The 19,228-nt window shown below is 35.3% G+C and overlaps 1 protein-coding gene across 1 annotated transcript; it reads right to left on the bottom strand.

Annotated features, from left to right (window-relative positions):
• Positions 1–11,908: 11,908 nt before the first annotated feature.
• On the bottom strand, positions 11,909–18,200 carry LOC132184114 (lupeol synthase-like). Its single transcript, XM_088517989.1, has 18 exons — positions 18,006–18,200; positions 17,157–17,342; positions 16,934–17,023; positions 16,618–16,815; positions 16,334–16,418; positions 16,051–16,217; positions 15,777–15,965; positions 15,547–15,660; positions 15,160–15,279; positions 14,948–15,070; positions 14,748–14,846; positions 14,522–14,578; positions 14,387–14,433; positions 14,153–14,296; positions 13,652–13,829; positions 12,830–12,910; positions 12,467–12,550; positions 11,909–12,019 (listed from the first exon to the last, which is right to left on the bottom strand). Exons 1-18 carry the CDS (start codon positions 18,198–18,200, stop codon positions 11,909–11,911), a joined length of 2,268 nt encoding a protein of 755 aa, XP_088374115.1.
• Between the last annotated feature and the right edge of the window lie 1,028 nt (positions 18,201–19,228).

Here is a 19,228-nt window from a genome sequence, read left to right as displayed (position 1 = left end):
GAATGCATTGTTTACGTATCATTGGATGTGCATTAACAGCTTCTTATACTTATATTTCTTATACTTATATGTAAAAATTAATAATTTATTAATTAAATAAACTATAAATAATCTAAATTAAAATTAAAAAAGTATTTTATGTTAATAGAGTATATTACTCTGGAAAAAAAGAGTATCTGTCGCAGCTCTGCACAAATAAGGTCGATACGTTGTATATCAAGAAAAAGCGGATATAAATTACAATGATTGCGTAAAAGGAGTAGCACAATTAATACAAAACATCAAAAAATATAAGTTACAACGGTCAAGTATCTACAATTTAGTATGAAATAGTTCATTTTAACATCAACTTGCTACCACTAGATGCATTGTAACCGCCAACATAAAGGAACACTAGCAAGACAAGCAAAGCTAAGACTGCTTGATACGTCATTTGTTTAAATTGGAACTTGACTGCTCTAGACTGGTTATTCGCTACCAGAGATTTCCACATCTCATCCCTAGACTGAAACATGTTTTCTAGGTGTGTTCTATACTGTGCTTGTTCGGCAGCCAACAATTTTTCAAGTCTACCAATTTCTGCCTGGGTTTGCTCTTCTATATCCTTCAAGCATCGCATGATTCTTTTTTCGTAAGTTGTCATCTCGTTGTCAGCCCAAAGAAAGAAGCCACAATCACCAACTTGCTACAACATACAAAATTTGGAAAAAAGTCAATAATATACCCTAAACCAAATAAAACTGGTCAAAAAATGCAAACATGGAAAATAAATGTCATTCAATACCTTATACTTTTCGCACCCATACCACTTTCTGCTGTAGTTATCATTTGTCCAGGAATACCTTACGAACGCTACAGCTCCACAGCGACATAATGGACGGCCACTCGATGCATCACTATTTGCAGACATACTCAACCCTGTCATATTGTGAAGAAAACAAAGATGTAACAACAGAAAAAGGATTTGGTGGTGCCAAACCAAATCACTCTAGATGCTCAACAACCTCTTAGTAGAAAACAACCATTCAGAAACAAATTCCACCCCAAGCTAACACCTTCCACAAACCAATACCACAGTCTCACAAAACATCCCCAATCACAACCTTTCGTACAAAATGATGCTGCCAATACATTAAGCTAAATTGGATCATATATGCTGCCAATACATTGCAGTCAAAATTACCAAAATAAGAAACTTAGCAATGCTATCTAACTATACTTTCCCGTTCAATTAGATTCCATATCCAATTATACAGTCATTGCAAGTGTAAAATACGACAAAGATGGGATATAATCCCTCGATTAAGTATGTACATAAAAATGAAAGATATTGGCCTTCAAAGTTTTCTTGGGCACATGTCGCACAATCTTTACAAATTTACAGCATATTTTTAATTCATCAAAATTCACTGATAACATCAATGTACACAAAGAGAAACACATGAAGATGAAGTAGAAGCATGCTAAAACTTGTATAGAAAAAAAAATGGAATACAGTCATTTCCCCTTTGCCCAAAAACACATTTGTTGTTGTATTCAGGTAGGTAATCATGATGTTACAGTCATTTCCCCTTTTGCCCAAAAACATATATCCTATTAGGTTGTATTCCATTATGCATGTTATAACACAGTAAAAAGGGCAAAAAAGGAGATGAAACTTATGCATCACTGTTCTTTAAAGTCTACCACCAGATTACAGATCACGCAATCTGAGAAACAAGCAAATCATTGCAGAGATAGTCTTATCTTTTTTTTGATAAGTAATATTGTATATATTAAAAAAAGTGCAATGCGCCTCTAAGTGCACAAGAAAGTATATATAGGCAGCCCAACTTAAAACCCAAAGACAAAACCCAAGAAGACCCAACCCAAAAAACCCAACAAGAGAGGTAGTCTTATTAAACTTGTTACACAATCTGAAGTCTTCCATTTAAGAAAAAGCACAAGTTTTCACTTCAGCTATTCAAAGTCAAGCATAAGGCTCCTCATTGAGATGAATTTCTAAGGGATCAGTCCTATGGGAACATCAGCTTGTACTTTTCAAGTCATACAAGTGTTCTGCCAGTTACAACTAAGAATAAAATGTATCGGCAGCAACAGTTGACACCTCTAAACTAATCTTTTTCAAATTTTCCTTTAAAAAGATGTGAACTAGTATGCTGCCAAACGTGCTATTACTTTTTTTCCCAGAAAGCAAAGACTTTCTAATGGCATCATATTATGCCACAGTTTTATCGCTTCTCGGCTCTCATTTATTTCCACTAATAGGACACCTTTCCAGCCCTTACACCATCTCTTTCAACCTCCAATTGAAATCCATACGCACAAAGACCGCCCCCACTTGATCACTATTCTCATACACAACAATCTTTCATTTGTATCCAGATGCAAGTACATTAGATCTTAAAAAAACTATCATTCTCTGACAAGGACACTAGATACGACTGTGTCTAAAACTATGAAACATTATTAAATCAAAATAACAAGAACAGTCAACTATTTTGAATCATGGGGAAGGAAATAGTGTTATTTCAGATTAACAAACTAAACAATGTTGATACCACAGTTCACATCTAGCGAATTAAACAGAACCAAATATTCAGACCCGAAGCACTTACAAAAAAAATCATTAACAGAAATGAAATAAGAGCAGACAAATAGAGAGAAATGTGATAGCAAGATCAGATATTAGCAGTATTTAACTCAAACTAATACTGCAATACACAGACAAATACGCGTTTCAGGAGACAAAAAAAAAAAAAAAATGAAATTCATCGGGGAAAAAAAAAAAAAATTGAGACATACCCAGATGCCGGAATGGACGAGAATCCGAGTTGCTTCGCAGAAATCGTAGGTCTTGGGAAGTTAGCTTCAGCTGCACACTCACAGGACCGAAGCTGGCACCCTAAAAAATAAGCCCTAAAATGTTGGAACACTCATTGCACACCAAACAGCCGCTGACACGCCAGAAAATGGCCCCAAATTCTGAAGAAAAACCAACCAAACCGAAAGGAAATCAACAAAGAACGACACAGGGGGAGAAAAATAAAAGGAACTTGAAGCTCTTACAGCATGGACGCGCGATTTTAAAGTACATAATTTTTATTATTAAATTTTAACGTGTGAAAAAATGACACGTCAATAAATATTGACGTGTCAAAATGACACGTCAATATTTACTGATGTGGTGGAATGGCACGTCAATATGATATGTCTAAATTGATTGACAATCATGTGAAAACACTTCCTCAAAAGGAACAGGTTTGGGTTAAAAGGAAAGATCATCTATGCTTAGTTGCTCATACTGCCTTAAGTGTGCTTAACTCATGTTTGTGGTTTCTGGATAGTAGTTGTTCCAAACATATGACAGGTGGCATCATTTATGGAGATGGCAGCAAATCGAAGGTGATCGGTCAAGGAATTGTGAAAATTTTCGGTGCTCTTACTCCACAAGAAGTGTTGTATGTTGAAGGACTCAAGGCAAATTTATTGAGCATTAGTCAATTTTGTGATTATGATCTAGTGGTTCAGTTTTCTAAGAAAGAATGCAGCATCTTTGATTCTCAAGGAAAATGGTTGATGGGAGGAGAGCGCATTGTTGACAATTGTTACTGTCTCTCCTCAAATTCTCAAATAAAATGCAACAAGGCAACCCTGGACACTGGAGAATTGGGGCATCAACGGTTGGGGCATCTAAATTTTTATGATTTGGTCAAAGTCTTAAAGACAGAAGCCATAGCTGATTTACCCAAGATTCATCAGGCTAATAAAGGAAAGTGTGGACCATGTCAGTTGGGAAAACAAACTAGAACTGCACACAAAAAGACTTCAGTTATTTTTACCTCTAGAAACTTAGAGCTTCTTCACATGGATCTTATGTGGCCTACACGGACAGCTAGTATGGGAGCCAAGAAATACATTATGGTGGTCATAGATGACTTCTCTCGATATACATGGTAATTTTATTAAGAGATAAATCTGAGGCATTTGAACAAGCTCAGATCTTGTTCAATACGATACAAAATGAACAAGACTGTGTCATCAAATGAATCTGTAGTGATCATGGCAGAGAATTTGAGAATTCCAATTTTGAAGATTTTTGTGCTCAACAAGGTATCAAACAAGAATTCTCATCTCCATAACTCCTCAACAAAATGGGGTAGTCGAACGGAAAAATAGAGTCATTCAGGAAATGGCTAGAGTCATGATACATGCTAAGAATTTGGCACAACATTTCTGGGGAGAAACAGTCCATACGGCATGTCATATTGAAAATCGAGTTTTTTTTAGACCAACCACTACCAAGACACTGTATGAGCTATGGCGAGGCAAGAAGCCCACTGTTAAATACTTTCGGGTGTTCGGAAGAACGTGCTACATTCTTCGTGACAGGGAGAACTTGGGGAAGTTTGATGCGAAGAGTGACGTAGGAATTTTTCTTGGGTATTCCGCTACAAGTCAAGCTAGTCGAGTGTATAACACAAGGACCAAGTCAGTAATGGAATCAGTCAATGTTGTCATCGACGATGAAACTACTAAGGATCACCTTGCGGAAGAAGAACCTCATGTTGAAGGGGAACAAGTTGATATTTCTGATAAGACTCATGAACCTCCTAGTCCGAATGTTTCAGCAGTCTGTACGTCAATATCTTCAGCTGCAGAAGACATGACTCCTTCACCAGTTCCAAACATGGTTTCTCATGTACCATCCTCCAGAGTTAAACTTAATCACCCTAGAGAAAATTTGCTAGGAAATGTTAATGAAGGTTTACGACTGCGAAACATGGTGGTTAATCAAGTCTCTTATTCCTGTTATCTTTCTCAGATTGAGCCAAAGAAAGTTAATGAGGCATTAGAAGATGAGAGTTGGGTTGCTGCTATGCATGATGAACTCAATCAGTTTGTTTGGAATGATGTATGGAGTTTGGTTCCAAGACCAAAAGATCAAAATATCATTGGCACTAAATGGATATTCAAGAATAAATCTGATGAGCATGGTACAATGGTAAAAAACAAGGCTCGATTGGTTTCTCAAGGATACACTCAAGTTGAAGGAGTGGACTTCGATGAGACATTTGCACTAGTAGCCAGATTGGAATCCATCAAAATTTTGTTGAGCATCTCATGTCATCTCCATATCAAATTGTATCAGATGGACGTCAAGAGTGCTTTTCTTAATAGCATTCTTCAAGAAGAAGTGTATGTAGCTCAGCCTAAAGGGTTTCAGGATCCAACATATCCGGAACATGTTTACAAGCTGAAAAAGGCACTTTATGGCTTGAAACAAGCTCCGAGAGCATGGTATGAACATCTGACAACATATCTTCTTGAACATGGGTTCATCCGAGGACAAGCTGACCGTACCTTGTTCATTTGTAGGAAAGGCAGCCAACTACTCATTGTCTAGATTTATGTAGATGACATTATTTTTGGCTCTACAGTCGACTCACATGCTCATCAATTCTCTAAGAAAATGAAACAAGAGTTTGAAATGAGTATGATTGGTGAATTGACTTACTTTCTAGGTTTTCAAGTCCAACAATCCAACAAAGGTATCTTTGTGTCTCAATCAAAGTATGCCAAAGATCTTGTGAAAAGATTTGGTTTGGATGGAAAAAGTCATGCTCACACACCCATGAGTACGAGTGTTAAGCTGAGTGCAGATGTGGCTGGGAAATCCGTTGACCAAACCTTGTACAGAAGTACGATAGGCTGTCTACTCTACCTTACAGCTAGTCGACCAGATATATCTTTCAATGTGGGTGTATGTGCTCGATTTCAAGCTAATCCAAAGGAATCGCATCTGACAGCAGTTAAACGGATCCTCAGGTATGTAAATGGCACTATCAATTTTGGTATTTATTTTTCTACTAACACAAATCTTGAACTTGCAGGATATTCTGATGCTGACTGGGCCGGTAATGCTGATGATCGAAAGAGTACATCTGGCGGATGTTTTTATGTGGGTACAAACTTGGTCGCCTGGATGAGTAAGAAACAAAACTCCATCTCTTTTTCTACTGCTGAGGCTGAATATATAGCTGCTGGGAGCTGTTGCACACAACTAATCTGGATGAAGCAACTTCTTGCAGACTATGGATTTGCTCAAGGGAAGATGATTGTCTACTATGACAATACTAGTGCCATAAACATCTCGAAGAATCCGGTCCAACATTCATGCACGAAACACATTGACATTCGTCATCATTTCATCCGAGACTTGGTGGAGACCGAGGTGGTATCTCTTGAATTTAAGCCTACTGAACATCAATTAGCTGACCTGTTTACTAAACCCCTAGATGGATCTAGGTTTGAGTATCTCAGGAATGCTATTGGTGTATGCGATCTTTCATGATCGTATATATAGAACATGCCTAGAAATTAAGCATATTGATATTTTTCTGTCGCTGTTCTAGGGCATTTTGTTTGCCTTTTGTTTTTCTTTGGTTGTGTGTCATTTTTGTGATATTTTTTTCTTATTCAGTAGTCAATTTCTCATGTATTGTTTTCAAATGAATATTTTACATATGAGTGGGGTTAATAATTCTGCAATTTACATCTAATGCTTCACATGTTTTATGATCTACCTTATTCTTCTGAAGACTGTTGAGGGAGTAAGAGTCAGTTTTTCTCATGTTCAAAGTAGTGCACTATTTGCCCCCATTAAGTTTGTATTTCTGATATGTGTTTGGGAATTCGGATCAAACATTTTTTTTGGAAGATAGGTAGTGTCATTTCTATCCACTTGACCAACTCGTCAATTGAACCTAACTCCTAAAAATTCTGACATTTTCTTCAATAAAAAAAAAGGGGCATAAAATATGCTCAAATGACTTATGTTTGTTTCTATATGTCCCTATAGAAAGAATCAGTGATCAAATCATTGCGGAAATAGATGGTTACTAAAGGACATGGTGAAAAGCAAATGATTAGTCTCAGGGGGAGTGTATCGGATGAGGGACTTTAGGTCCTAACATTATAAGGTTTGACTGTGGCTTGAATCAGACTGTTTCTCTTTCATTTACTAAATGTATGTCTAGATTTACCTTCCACTGATGAAATCTTATTTAATGGGAGTTTTCACATACTACACCCTCGCATGAGTTTTCTGAGTTATTGCTTACTTGGCTGAATTCACAGAAAAAGGATGCTTCATGCATATGGTACATTTATGGTGTGTGTATAGTATGTTGATCACTCCGGATTGTTAAGATATTCATCAGGACATGCATGGATTATTGGATATCTATACAAGTTGTGTTTTATTTTTAAATTAAAAAAAAAAAAAGTTTTATTTTTTAGTTTTGTTTTAAAATTGAGGGGGAGGATGTCCGGACACGGCACTTACCTGTCCGGACATGCCTATCGCGTTTGTTTTTTTTTTAAAAAAACCTGAACTTTTCTTTCCTCCCATTTCCCCACTCTCTCTCTCAGCCGAAGTACTCATTCCTCAATTTTTTTTTATTTTTTATTTCGTTGTGTTATTTTGTTTATGTGATTCCACCATTCAACTTAAAGGCTCAAAACTTCCATCACACAAGGTATGTCTTCTTACCTTATTTTATTTATTTATTTTATTTTTTTTTCAGATTTGGTTTAGAATCAAATCCTAGGGTTTGAATGTTGGGTTCCAAAGTGATATTCCGAATTGCTTGATTGGTATTGATAATTCTTTTTTTCTCATATGATTGTAGCAAAATACATAAACTATGATGTATTTAGGAATGGGTTACTCATCTTAACATGTGTTTTCCAAGCCCAAATCTTTTAACATGTGTTTGATAAAATGCCTCAAAGATTTTTTTTGCAATTTTGCTACATTTCTTTAATTAAATTGCTCTAGTTCAATGTTATTGGTCTTTAGATGTTGGTTGGGACGTCCCTAGGCAAGGTATTTTCACTATTCATGAAATCTTTTCATAATGTTATAATCAATACCTCAATGCCTATCACATTTTCAATAGAATGTCTAAATGAAATCTTTTTGCATTTATCTCAGTTTTTCATCTTGAAATAAGTTATTTTTGTTGTGTCCAACATTTAGAATCTGTTTATGGTGCATATACCTCATTTGTGGGATCACATGCTTCATATCATATCATTTTTTTTTTGACAAAATAACTACTTCAAGTAATTTGTGCTATTATTTTGTCTTTTACTTCCTCGCTTTGGGGTGTGACTGCTGAAAATGGTGTATCCAATGTCGGAATCCACACCTATGAGGAAGCGCACTCGAGAAGAAAAATCAATCTTACAAGACAAAATTTGGACACACAATATTGTGATTGAGCGTGGAGTGGAGCAAAATGATCTTCGAGTTGAACCCTTTCGGTTCATTTATGAGATATTCCAGGCCAATCAATGGACATCCATGTTCATTCTTGTTAATGCATACACTCGGTTAGTTCGGGAATTCTACTACAACATCGAAGATATTGACTTGGTTGGTGACCCGTCATTCAAGACCAAGGTCTCCGGGAAAACTCTCACTATCACTCCTGATTTCATAAGTGAAGTTACTAGGATTCCATTAATGAATGAGTAGCCGCTTCCATTTCTGGAGACCGATCCACAACCAACTAAAGCTGAAATCATGGCGGTTCTTAATCCGAGTAGGGAGCTTGTATGGGACGAAGACAAGAACAAAATTTCCATTGGATATGTGCGGGGTCCAGAGAGGCTGTTAACCCGGATTGTGCTGCAAAATATCTGGCCAATATCTCGAAATAGTCATGTGACCATTGAACGAGCAATGATGATATATGGCATCATTCGACATGTTGAGTTCTGTTTATGTACTCATATGGTGTTGAATGGTCACATGACTATTGAGCTTCATGAACACCATTCTATTGCCTTACCATACAGCGGCCTCATCACAAAGATCTTGCAAGCCACATTGCCTAAAATTGCTGCAAATGAACATGTGGAATCTCCTAAAGGTTACTTTGGAAAAGCAACAGTGATGAAATCCAATGCTCAACTTCATAGGCTTCTCGCTCCAGCTGACCATGTTGCTCCAATTATTCAAGATCCTCCAGCTGCGTCCTCCTCGGGATCATCAGATGTTTCCAGTCTATTAAATAAAATAATTGACTTACTTCAAGCTCAAGGCCAAAGCATCGAAGCTATCAACAAACGCCTGAAGACTTTGGAGCAAGATGTGAAGCAAATCAAGGACAGTTTTTGGCAAGACTAATTTTTATTTTTTGTTTGCTTTGCTTACAAATCGAATGCCATTATGTGATGGGACTATTTTTGTTTATTGTGTCTCCTTATTTCAGATTTAATGGGTTGGTTGTTTTTCTTTAACTCTAGAATTCCATTATTTTTTGTGTGCTTCCTTTTGTCCTTTAGAGACAAAAAATGGGAGTTGATGTGTCATTTTCACGTATAATTTTTTGTCCCTGAATGGCCAAAGGGGGAGTTTGTTAGTTTATGTTTTGGCATATTCCGTTTGCATGTAAGTTGTTGAAAATGAGCACCTTAGCATTTCGAGAAAGCAGGATTCTAGAAGGCCCTGTCCGGACTGCCAGAAGCCAGGTCCGGACCCAATAACCAGCAAACACTTGAAGGGCCTGTCCGGACCGTCAGAAGCCGGGTCCGAACACAATATCTAGCAAGTCTAATGTGAAGGGCCTATTCGGACCGTCAAAAGCCGGGTCCGGACACTATATCCAGCAAGCTGCATTTGAGGGGCATGTCTGGACTGCCAGAAGTTGGGTCTGGATCCAATTTCCAGCAAGCCCATTTTGCATGGCCTGTCCGGACACATGACTTGGCTGTCCAGACACCATGTGGTTACGCATATGTAACCCTAGCTGTGTCCGGACAACCACTTATCCCTATCCGGACATGGCTGCTAAATTTCTGTTTTATTTTCTATTTAAACATTCTGTTTTGACTAATACATATACGTATTTTGAGAGCTAAAACAGAGTCTTAGAGAGAGAAATTGTGCTAGTTTATGTGAGTAAAGATTAAATACATGAAGCCAATCGGAGTTCCGGTGAAAAGAAATCTTATAGAAGAATTGTGCCAGATTTTCTTGAAAGGGCTACTGCGGTATAAGTCAAGTGGGTCGCTTGTCGTGTGCAAGGAAGAGTTAATTGCAAAGGTTTTGTAATTCTTCTTGTATTCCTTATTCTTCTTATATAGTGGATTGATTTCCTGAGTTTGGCTGCCTCGGCGAGGTTTTACATTTAGTGAGTTCTCTAAATGGTTTCCTCTTAGTAACCAAATATCTGTGTTTTTGAATGTTCATTACATGTCTGTATTTGGTTGAATATTAACTGTTAGGTTAGATCTTATTTCGCATAATCTTTGTGAAAAACCTAGACATTTGAATAGGTGTCTTTTGGAGTCGTATTTAGGTTTTTCACTCACAATAATTTGGAATATGAAACATTAATTAGTTTGTTTAAACTGACAAATCCCCTAATCCCATTTCTTGTAAACAAACAATAATTTTGTTTAAACAAACATTAATTAATGTTTAAACAAACAATAATTAATTTTTTAATAAACATTAATTAGTTTGTTTAAACAAACAATAATTTTGTTTGCTCATCCTTGTTTCTTGTAATTTTTTCAGAATTAGCTGGTGGTTCCTCGAGTTGAGATACTCGATCAGGTAGCTCTTGGAGGGAGTTCTTGGAGTCTAATTAGAATTAGAGGTTTCAATGAGTGTGTTGTGTTTGTTTTTGTTTAATTCGTTGGAATTCGAGACAATTGAAGTTATAGTTTTTAAATATTAATGGACCCAAACTTTGCTGCTGCATGGGGGAATATATTTTAGAGACGTATTTGGATTTCTGATTTATTGTATTTGATAGTTACAGAGTACTTTAATGAAGAAGTGTGTTTTATTATTAGGTTTTGTTGGGTTATTTATTTAGCTAAGGCTTACAAATAATTATGTGGTATGAATAATAGATTTTTGGTTGAAATAGAGTGGAAGAAGAGAAAATATTTCAAATAAGTATATATAATATCAGGTCTAAGTAGGTGTCATGTGCATTACGGGTAACAAGTGTCGTTATAAAATTCAATCTAACGTGGCTCACTAACGGAATCCACCAAGATTTTGTACATAAGTTAATAGTAGTGACTTATTTGTTATTTTTGCATACCACATGCATGAAGCTTATTGCAAATCAATGTAGTTACATACTTACATATATAGACTGATTTTGCTATTTTTTTTAAAAAAAGGAAAATTACCTTTACGTTTGCTTTTATAACTCATAAAGAAAAAAGAGAACACGAGAACTTTCTTTTTTTTTGGGAAGAAGGGCATAATTTAAAATATCGAAAGTGTCAAATTACCACTTATTTCAAAAGACAACATGCACTATTTTAATTGAAATGAGAAATTAATTTGTAGAGTTAAGATTTAAATTCAAAAGTACCTAAGTTCTAATATCATATTAAATCACTACTTATTTATTTAAATTGATAAAAAATAATGAATTCAATTATTTAATTAATACTTTAATAAAAGTAACTATATTACAAGCGCTTTATTTGAAAGTTGAATATGCAAAGATATTGATGCAACATGGTCCTCATGCAAAATTTAGAAGAGAAACAAAAAGGGAAAAAAAACTTGAAAAAAACTATAAGGTTTATATTGCATGATATTGCACATTTAACACTCACATATATTAATATTATATTGCATTACATGATTGAGTTGCTGTTTGTCTCACACCAAACTAATTACGACATAATTTACACCTTTGAAGTAGCAGAGAATTTTCTGCATTTATTTGGTAAGCACTCTTAACATTTGTTACTTTGAATGAAAGTTGTACATATGCATTGGAGAGAGACCATTCTCTTTCAAACTAACTTGGGCTCCTGAAGTTCAATTAATATGCAATCATTTGCTTAAGCATTCAGGTTATCATGCAAATATAACTCGCCTTCGATATTCTCCAAGAGCCCATATCGGGAAAATGTTTCGATATGATGAGTAGTTTAGTGTACAGTTTCTCATAAACACTCCAGTGATTTCCTGTTGCCAATAGCCATCGATTATATATATACCATGCTTGAAAAAATAAATTAATAAGTAAAAAATTATTTTGATAAAGAAGAAAAGGAAAAAAAAAAAAAAAAGAGAGACCAACTTGCATACACTTAAATGGATAAAGTTTTCCTTCAAATTGGATTGAAAGAAATGCCACTCTTCACACCTATTTATCACACTCAATTTATACCAGCTAAAGTTAAGTGTTTTGAGTGGCTTTCCATGTAAACCATTTAGAGAAAATGAAAGCTATTTAAAATACATTAGTGTGAAGAGTAGCATTACTCATTAAATTGACACATGTCTTCAAAAGCACGTGAGAATCGTTGCTAATTTAAAGACATATGTTAATTAATTAATAGCATGGACCGTAGGAAAACTTTGTGAACTTATCTAAATGTGTTGGATTCTAAATATACAGACATGAATTACCTGTTGAGGGAAGTCACCATCTTCCATCTGTGAATTGATTAATACTCTTACTCCACGATGAATTGGTGTTGGGTCTATCTCGGCCTAATTAAAGTTGTGAAAACATTCAAAATCAACATATGGGTATGTTTGTATTTCCTAAAAGTTGAATATCTAAGCTTCATACTTTCTTGGCTTTATTTGTGTAAATGATGTTAATTTTTCTGTTCATATGCATGCACGTAGAGTTTTTGGTAATATTTTTTCTTTCTATAACGAAATATTATTATATTCTTTGGTCTTCTTATAGATGCAGCATTAGCAATGCTATGTTATAGTGCAGTGCAAATAGTTGACTATTTGAAGAGAAAATGATGCACCAACCTGCCCAGCCTCAATGAGGGACAACAAGGCCCACGCGGTTTGGACTAAATTTGCACGATTGCCTTCTATATTCGTCCAAACCTATTTCACAAAGAAACAAACTTGAGTTCTTTCCTTTCATTCTCCATTTTTTTTTTTTGCGTCATATGTTTTCGTATATAGTATACATATTTATGGGATAGAAATTCTCAACAATCTTGTTGTCTGACTTGTTAGTAATTCCGACTCTATTTATGAGAGAGCTCTTATGTGACCCATCTGTTTGAACAGGTCTTGGAGAGTGAAAAATCTAAGAATTTATCTTAATAGGGGCAGAAATAAAATAATAAAATATAATGAAGATGCGGCCTGTGAAAGACGACACACTGTTTAGACAGAAGAACTTTCATCACAGGCTTTATAGAACAGAATCAAGGCGTATAGTAATAGCCAAAAGTAATGAACAAGCAAAAAAAAAAAAAAAAATTGTTGTAGCCTCGTAGGTAAAAAGTAGTGTAAAACACACTCTTCTTCAATTTACTCTGATTTGTGGGATGAAATTTGGGCTAGGCTGAGTTTTATAGGGGCTAAAAGTGTCAAAGATATGAAATTTGAGTTTATTTTATAGGAGCTAGTAGAAAATTTGGGCATCAAAATATTTTTTTTAAAAAAAAATTTAAAAAAATTTTCTATTGTAAAAAAAAATTACCAGGGGTAGGTGTTGTGTATCCGCCTCTAGTCTTGGATAACGCTTTCTTTGTTCGGACAAATGAACTCAATAGAAACTTTTTTATATTTACTGCTCGGGAATCTAAATTCAAACTGAATAGATCTGTTCCATACCTTGTTTTGGCTTGATAGGTAACTTTCTCCCCAACCACCATCAGGTAGCTGCTTTGATAGCAAAAATTCACAAGCTTTGCGCAATGCTGGACAATTTTTGTAGGTTCTTCCACAGGCTGCCAGTGCCCCTACAGCAAACCATGTACCATAGGTGTAGCAAATACCCCAATAACCATACCTGTAAAAATGATATTTTCTCCTTCAATAATGCTTAATATAGGTTAAAATATTAATTATTCATTTCCTATAGAGTAATGCTATTTAGTAGAATGTAATATAATTACCATAAAATTTGATGATGTGGTAGTGAAAATCAGCCCTTAGATCAGATCTTATAAAAAAATATATATATCAATGACTGCTTTTTACTGTCACATCATCTTAGGTGTATGGAGACAACTGATTTTCAATTTGATATTAAAGAAAATGTTTTGATCGAGTTCGAACATTTTCTCCAAATTTAATATAGAGCAGAATTAATGTGTGAAGCAAACATATTACCATGATCCATCAGGTTCTTGAACATCTTCAATATATTGAATTCCCCTGTAAATGGTACTGTCTATCTCTGTCCTCCGGTGCTTGGGATAGAGCTTCCTGAAGAGTGTCAGAGCTTGAACTGCAGATGAAGTACACTCTACGTACCTATAAGGTGCATGACACAACCTTGTTGTTAGGAAGCAAATATGAGCAATAGCTTTGTATATATATGTTGTTGTGTTGAAGATTTCCTACTCTCTCTCAATAAGGGTATCTTCAAAGAACTCTGTGGGGTTGAACTTCTGAGAAAATAGATACAAAAAATTATGTTAACGAGTGCAGAGTATATAAAAGATGACGATTTGTAATTGTCAAGCTTTAAGAAGTTACCTCCAACCAAGCATATGCTCTTTGAGTCTCCCATGCTGGGAAGCCACCATTGCTACTCTGTAGTGCCAATTGAAACAATTTCAATTATTCATGTGAAGCATTTGGGAAAGGTTAATCATAATAAATTTTCAGAAGTGAATTGGATAATTTAGCTAGAAACCAGACAACATTTTATGTATCCTTAATTTCTGAGTCAAAAATAGAATTTGAAAGGTTGACTTGTTACTTGTAGAGAAAGAATGACATTCACAGCATCATAAAACCGTTGTGTCTCCATTTTCTCCCCAACAAGGTCCGGAGGCATTTGTGAGAACAAGATTGCAACCTGCAAAAGAGAAGGTTTTGTCAAATGTCAGATTATGCTTTGAAAGAAACCTGGAGAATGTTTAGTTTTGGTAATGTATTTTGATAGAGTTGAGGGATTACCTTCAGCCCTTCAGCAGTGCAGTCAGAGACTTGCCAGCCATGGTCCTGCATGGAAAATGTCCATGCTCCTTTGCTTATGTGGCGATACATAGCTTTGAAGTCCCCTGAAGGGTTTTCTAGAACCTAGAAAATAACATGATTATTATGTTAAAGCATTATCTTTGGAAAAACAATGTAAGGAGTATATCATATATTTCTCATATATTTCTGACCTGTGAAGCCTTTACAAATTCATGTGCTTTACGAAGTGTTGGCCAATACTCTTCGTTTAGATTACAAGAGAGAATTGCTTGAATAGCAAAACCGGCATCCCACATCTGAGAGCCGAAACTCTGCATCAGATAAACCAGGCATCATTTATTACTACATTTCAAAATAAAATATTTGATTTTAAATGGACCAAGATTTTGCAGGCTTGACTTTTGGGCAAATGCTTCAAGTATATATGTGACTACATTAACATGAACACATGTTTCTGGATGTGATAATTAAGTGGTTTGTTCTTGTTCCACATAAGACCATGTTAGAATATTCTATTTTCTTATTTATTCTCTTCTTTAGTCTAGATGAAAGGCGAGGGGTGATCATATATATAGAACCTGAATTTTTAAGCCATCTTCAGCAACCCAATAGTTGTCCGGAATCCTGTCTAGATGAAGCCTGTAGGCCTCCCCATTTGGATCTTCAGCCCAACAGGCAATCAAGCATAATACCTACAATAAAAATAACCTTGACAATTCAGGTCATTGATGAAAATATCAAATACTTTGATATATATATATATATATATATATATAGCATATGCAACACTAGCACACTAGTTATTGACCTTTTCAACACTTCCAATGCAAAGGTATCTGCTGTTCTCATCCTCATAATGCACATGACCAATGGCAGCTTTGAGTGCCTTCTCTCTCATCATTGAAAATGGCCAATAGCTCAGGATAGGCTCGACTACATGGTGAAGAAATCCCCATAGCATATCTTGTATGAAGGGATGCGGATAGTAGAGATCCTCCTAAATTAGCAACATGGGTGAGTAATTTCACCAGGAATCTTTATAATTGCAAAAAGAAATACAGAAGGATTAAGATTCAACTAACCTTGGCAATTGTATTCCGGGCTTTATTCCAGTTAATTTGATGGTAAGGCTCATTATATAACTCTTGTCTTAGTGATTGAATCAATCCAGTGATTGGACCAACAAACCTCTTCCCATATAAATAAGACATTGGCATGTAAACCAAGCGACAATAGCATAACATTTTGCCTATAATTAATGAACACCTTGAGTATCAGATAAAAGCACTAAAGCTAACTCTTTGATACACACACCTTTATCTTATTAAATGTGGTTTCCAACAAAAAGATGTGAGTGGAAAAAACCTGGATGCATGGGGAAGATTTTAGGAAGAAGCCAGAACTCTGGGGGTAGTGGATTGCAGCCTGACCACTCATACACTCCCAGTACCTTCACATGAGATGAGACATTTGAGTTTTCACTCGACAGATAAAACAATAAGACTCATGCATATGCATATTATCAAGAAATCTTGGCAAACAAAATGAAATATTGATTTTAATTTTCAATTTGTGACTATAATTTTAGGTGTCAGCTAGATAAAACCAACAGAAGGTAATGGTTTCAACTTTCAACTGGTCATATATACCGTGACCCAAAACTTTCCCCATGAAGGAATAGCCACTAAACCACCATGGTCAAGGATCCATTTCCGGCCTCTAGCCATAGCCCCATCTTCACCATCTTCAGGTCCCTCTCCAAGTATTCTCAAGGCAATGTAGCTCAAAGCTGACCCAAACATTGTGCTGTGACCCTCTATATGGAAGCCCCAACCTCCATCTTCGTTCTATCCAACAAATACACAAGTTTAAAAATTAGCCAATTTTTTTAGTTGTCTAGCTAGGACTTCAAAGACACTTATGTTCAAAAAAAAAAAAAAAAAAAAAAAAAAAAAAGAATAAAACCTGATGATTATACAAGTATCGAATAATTTCCTTTTGGTGTGCTGGTGAAAAAATAGCATTGAGACCTCCAGTGATGTATAATGCCATTACCTATATATCATAATATTATGAAATTAAGTTAGATTTAGCAAACAATTTATGCAGGCATAGGTATTCTTATATCTTAGTGAAAGAAAAATAAACAAAGAATATTTATATACATAATGGTGAGAAAAAAACATACAAAGGGTTGAAGGAAAAACAAGGGGCCAGCAGATTCAGCAGGCCAGTGGCCATCATGGGCTTGAATGGAGGAATAAAAGCTCAATGCTCTTCTCAGTATAGTAATCACTGCTTCCTCTGTTATCACCCCTGTTTCTTTCACTTCCACTGGCGCTGGAATTGGTGGACATGGATTCTCCTTCCTAAGCTGTGAGTTTTCCATATCAAACATAGAAATGTCAAGTGAAAAATAAGTCAAAGTCCTCACAAAATTTTCTAGATCCTAACACAAATCACAACCATATGATCTTATCATTGATACAAAGAACCGGGGACGATGAGGTAAACATACTTGGCTCTCATGTCTTTCTTATCTGATTTTCTTCTGCAGCAACTTTCAGACAAGGTGCCTTTAACCTAATTTTGAGAATACTAGTTTCTAAAACACACACACACACACGTGGGTTCACTAAATTCATACATTTTCACCGATCTACTACAAACCAATGTTGACAAAAATACAACCCACATAGAAAGTAACCACCAACAGTAGTAACTTCTATGGCACGTTAACCGTAACAGACTAACAGCCTATCATGGTTCTCAAAGAAACTATATGAGAATGAAGAGGCATGCATGTAGAGATATATAGCTATGTATCGTTAATTAAATTATCACTTGTTTTAAAAGTTGAAGTTGGTAAAAAGAGATAAATTTAATCGTACAATCAATACTTAACATTTCGTTTCATTTGTGAACTCAAATTCTCCTTTTAATAAGTGAGATCACCTAACACGTAAAATATTTAATTAAAGATTTGAACTCATAATAAAAAGTAAATTTAATTATTTAATCAAATACTTTAACCTACTTGCATTCTCATTAAAAGATCAGAGCTTTGTTTCATCCGAAACCGATTATTCTTGAAGTCGTGGCGGGCCTTATCAACTTGAGCACGTTCTTCGGGAGTGCCGGCGTCAGAGTCGAATTCCCAGTGTTGCCGCCCGACGAAGTTGTTTACGCTCACCAGCCCCGGCCCTCCTTCGGCTATCTTCAACTTCCACATCCTCTATATTATATATATTAATGTAACAAATATTAACCGACACTACTACTCAGACATGCAACATGATTTTCAAGTATATTGTATATATATATGTGAAACAAGAGATCATTTGCAGTGTCGGAAAGAAATTATGCAGCAAACACAAAAACATGGTAAAAGAAGTTAGCCATGTGTTTGCAGCTGAAATGGCCTTATATATCATATATAACAAAGAAAGAGAGGTACCTTGAAAGTGTTTTTTAAGAGGAATATAAATTCTGAGTTTGTTCCCCAGAGGCAAACAAAAGGGTGGCAGTACTGGCACGTACGTCTAGAGAAAAGAACACTCGACTGAGATGCATGAAAGCCAGAAGATTTTCTCTCTGTATATATATAAAGAGAGGGGAGAAGAGATCGTGTGGTAGGTAAAGAAGTTTGCTTGGTGAGTGGAATCAAACTTCTAATATATGTTTTTCTATAGATTATTCTATTACTATTATTTTAAATCCACCTAACCTAATCTTCTCCTGTTTGCTTGTTTGATCGACATTCTACTGTCAAATTTGGAAATGGCCAAAAAATGGCTCTATACTATTTTTATTTTCAATATTTTTACTTTTTACATTATATCAATCATTTTTTACTATTATTCAAATAAAAAAATCACTCCAAAATATATATATATTTTTTTTTATACAAAAAATTTTTACTTTGTTTTTTTTACATCAATAAAAATCTTGCTACAGGAAAAGGCCAAACAAAGGCCAAAGCTCAATACGTACCAAACAGAGCCTAAGAGTAGAATTATTACAAGGGCACTCTCGATCATATCACACTGTTAGAATTATTATGATTTTTTTTTATTTTTTATTTTTATCAACTTTTATAATGGCAACTTGAGTAAAACAGAAAGCTAAAATATTTAAAAGAATCAAATGACGGGAATACTAGCATTTTAGTTCAATTGTAAACCTTATTTGTTCTAGGCTGTGGATGACATGCTCCACATGGCCGAATGGGCCAATATTATATATATATATGAAACAAAG

The sequence above is a fragment of the Corylus avellana genome, chromosome 7 (assembly GCF_965113065.1).
Source record: "Corylus avellana chromosome 7, dhCorAvel1.hap1.2, whole genome shotgun sequence".
Lineage (NCBI taxonomy): Eukaryota > Viridiplantae > Streptophyta > Magnoliopsida > Fagales > Betulaceae > Corylus > Corylus avellana.
This window is presented reverse-complemented; position numbering and strand designations above follow the sequence as displayed.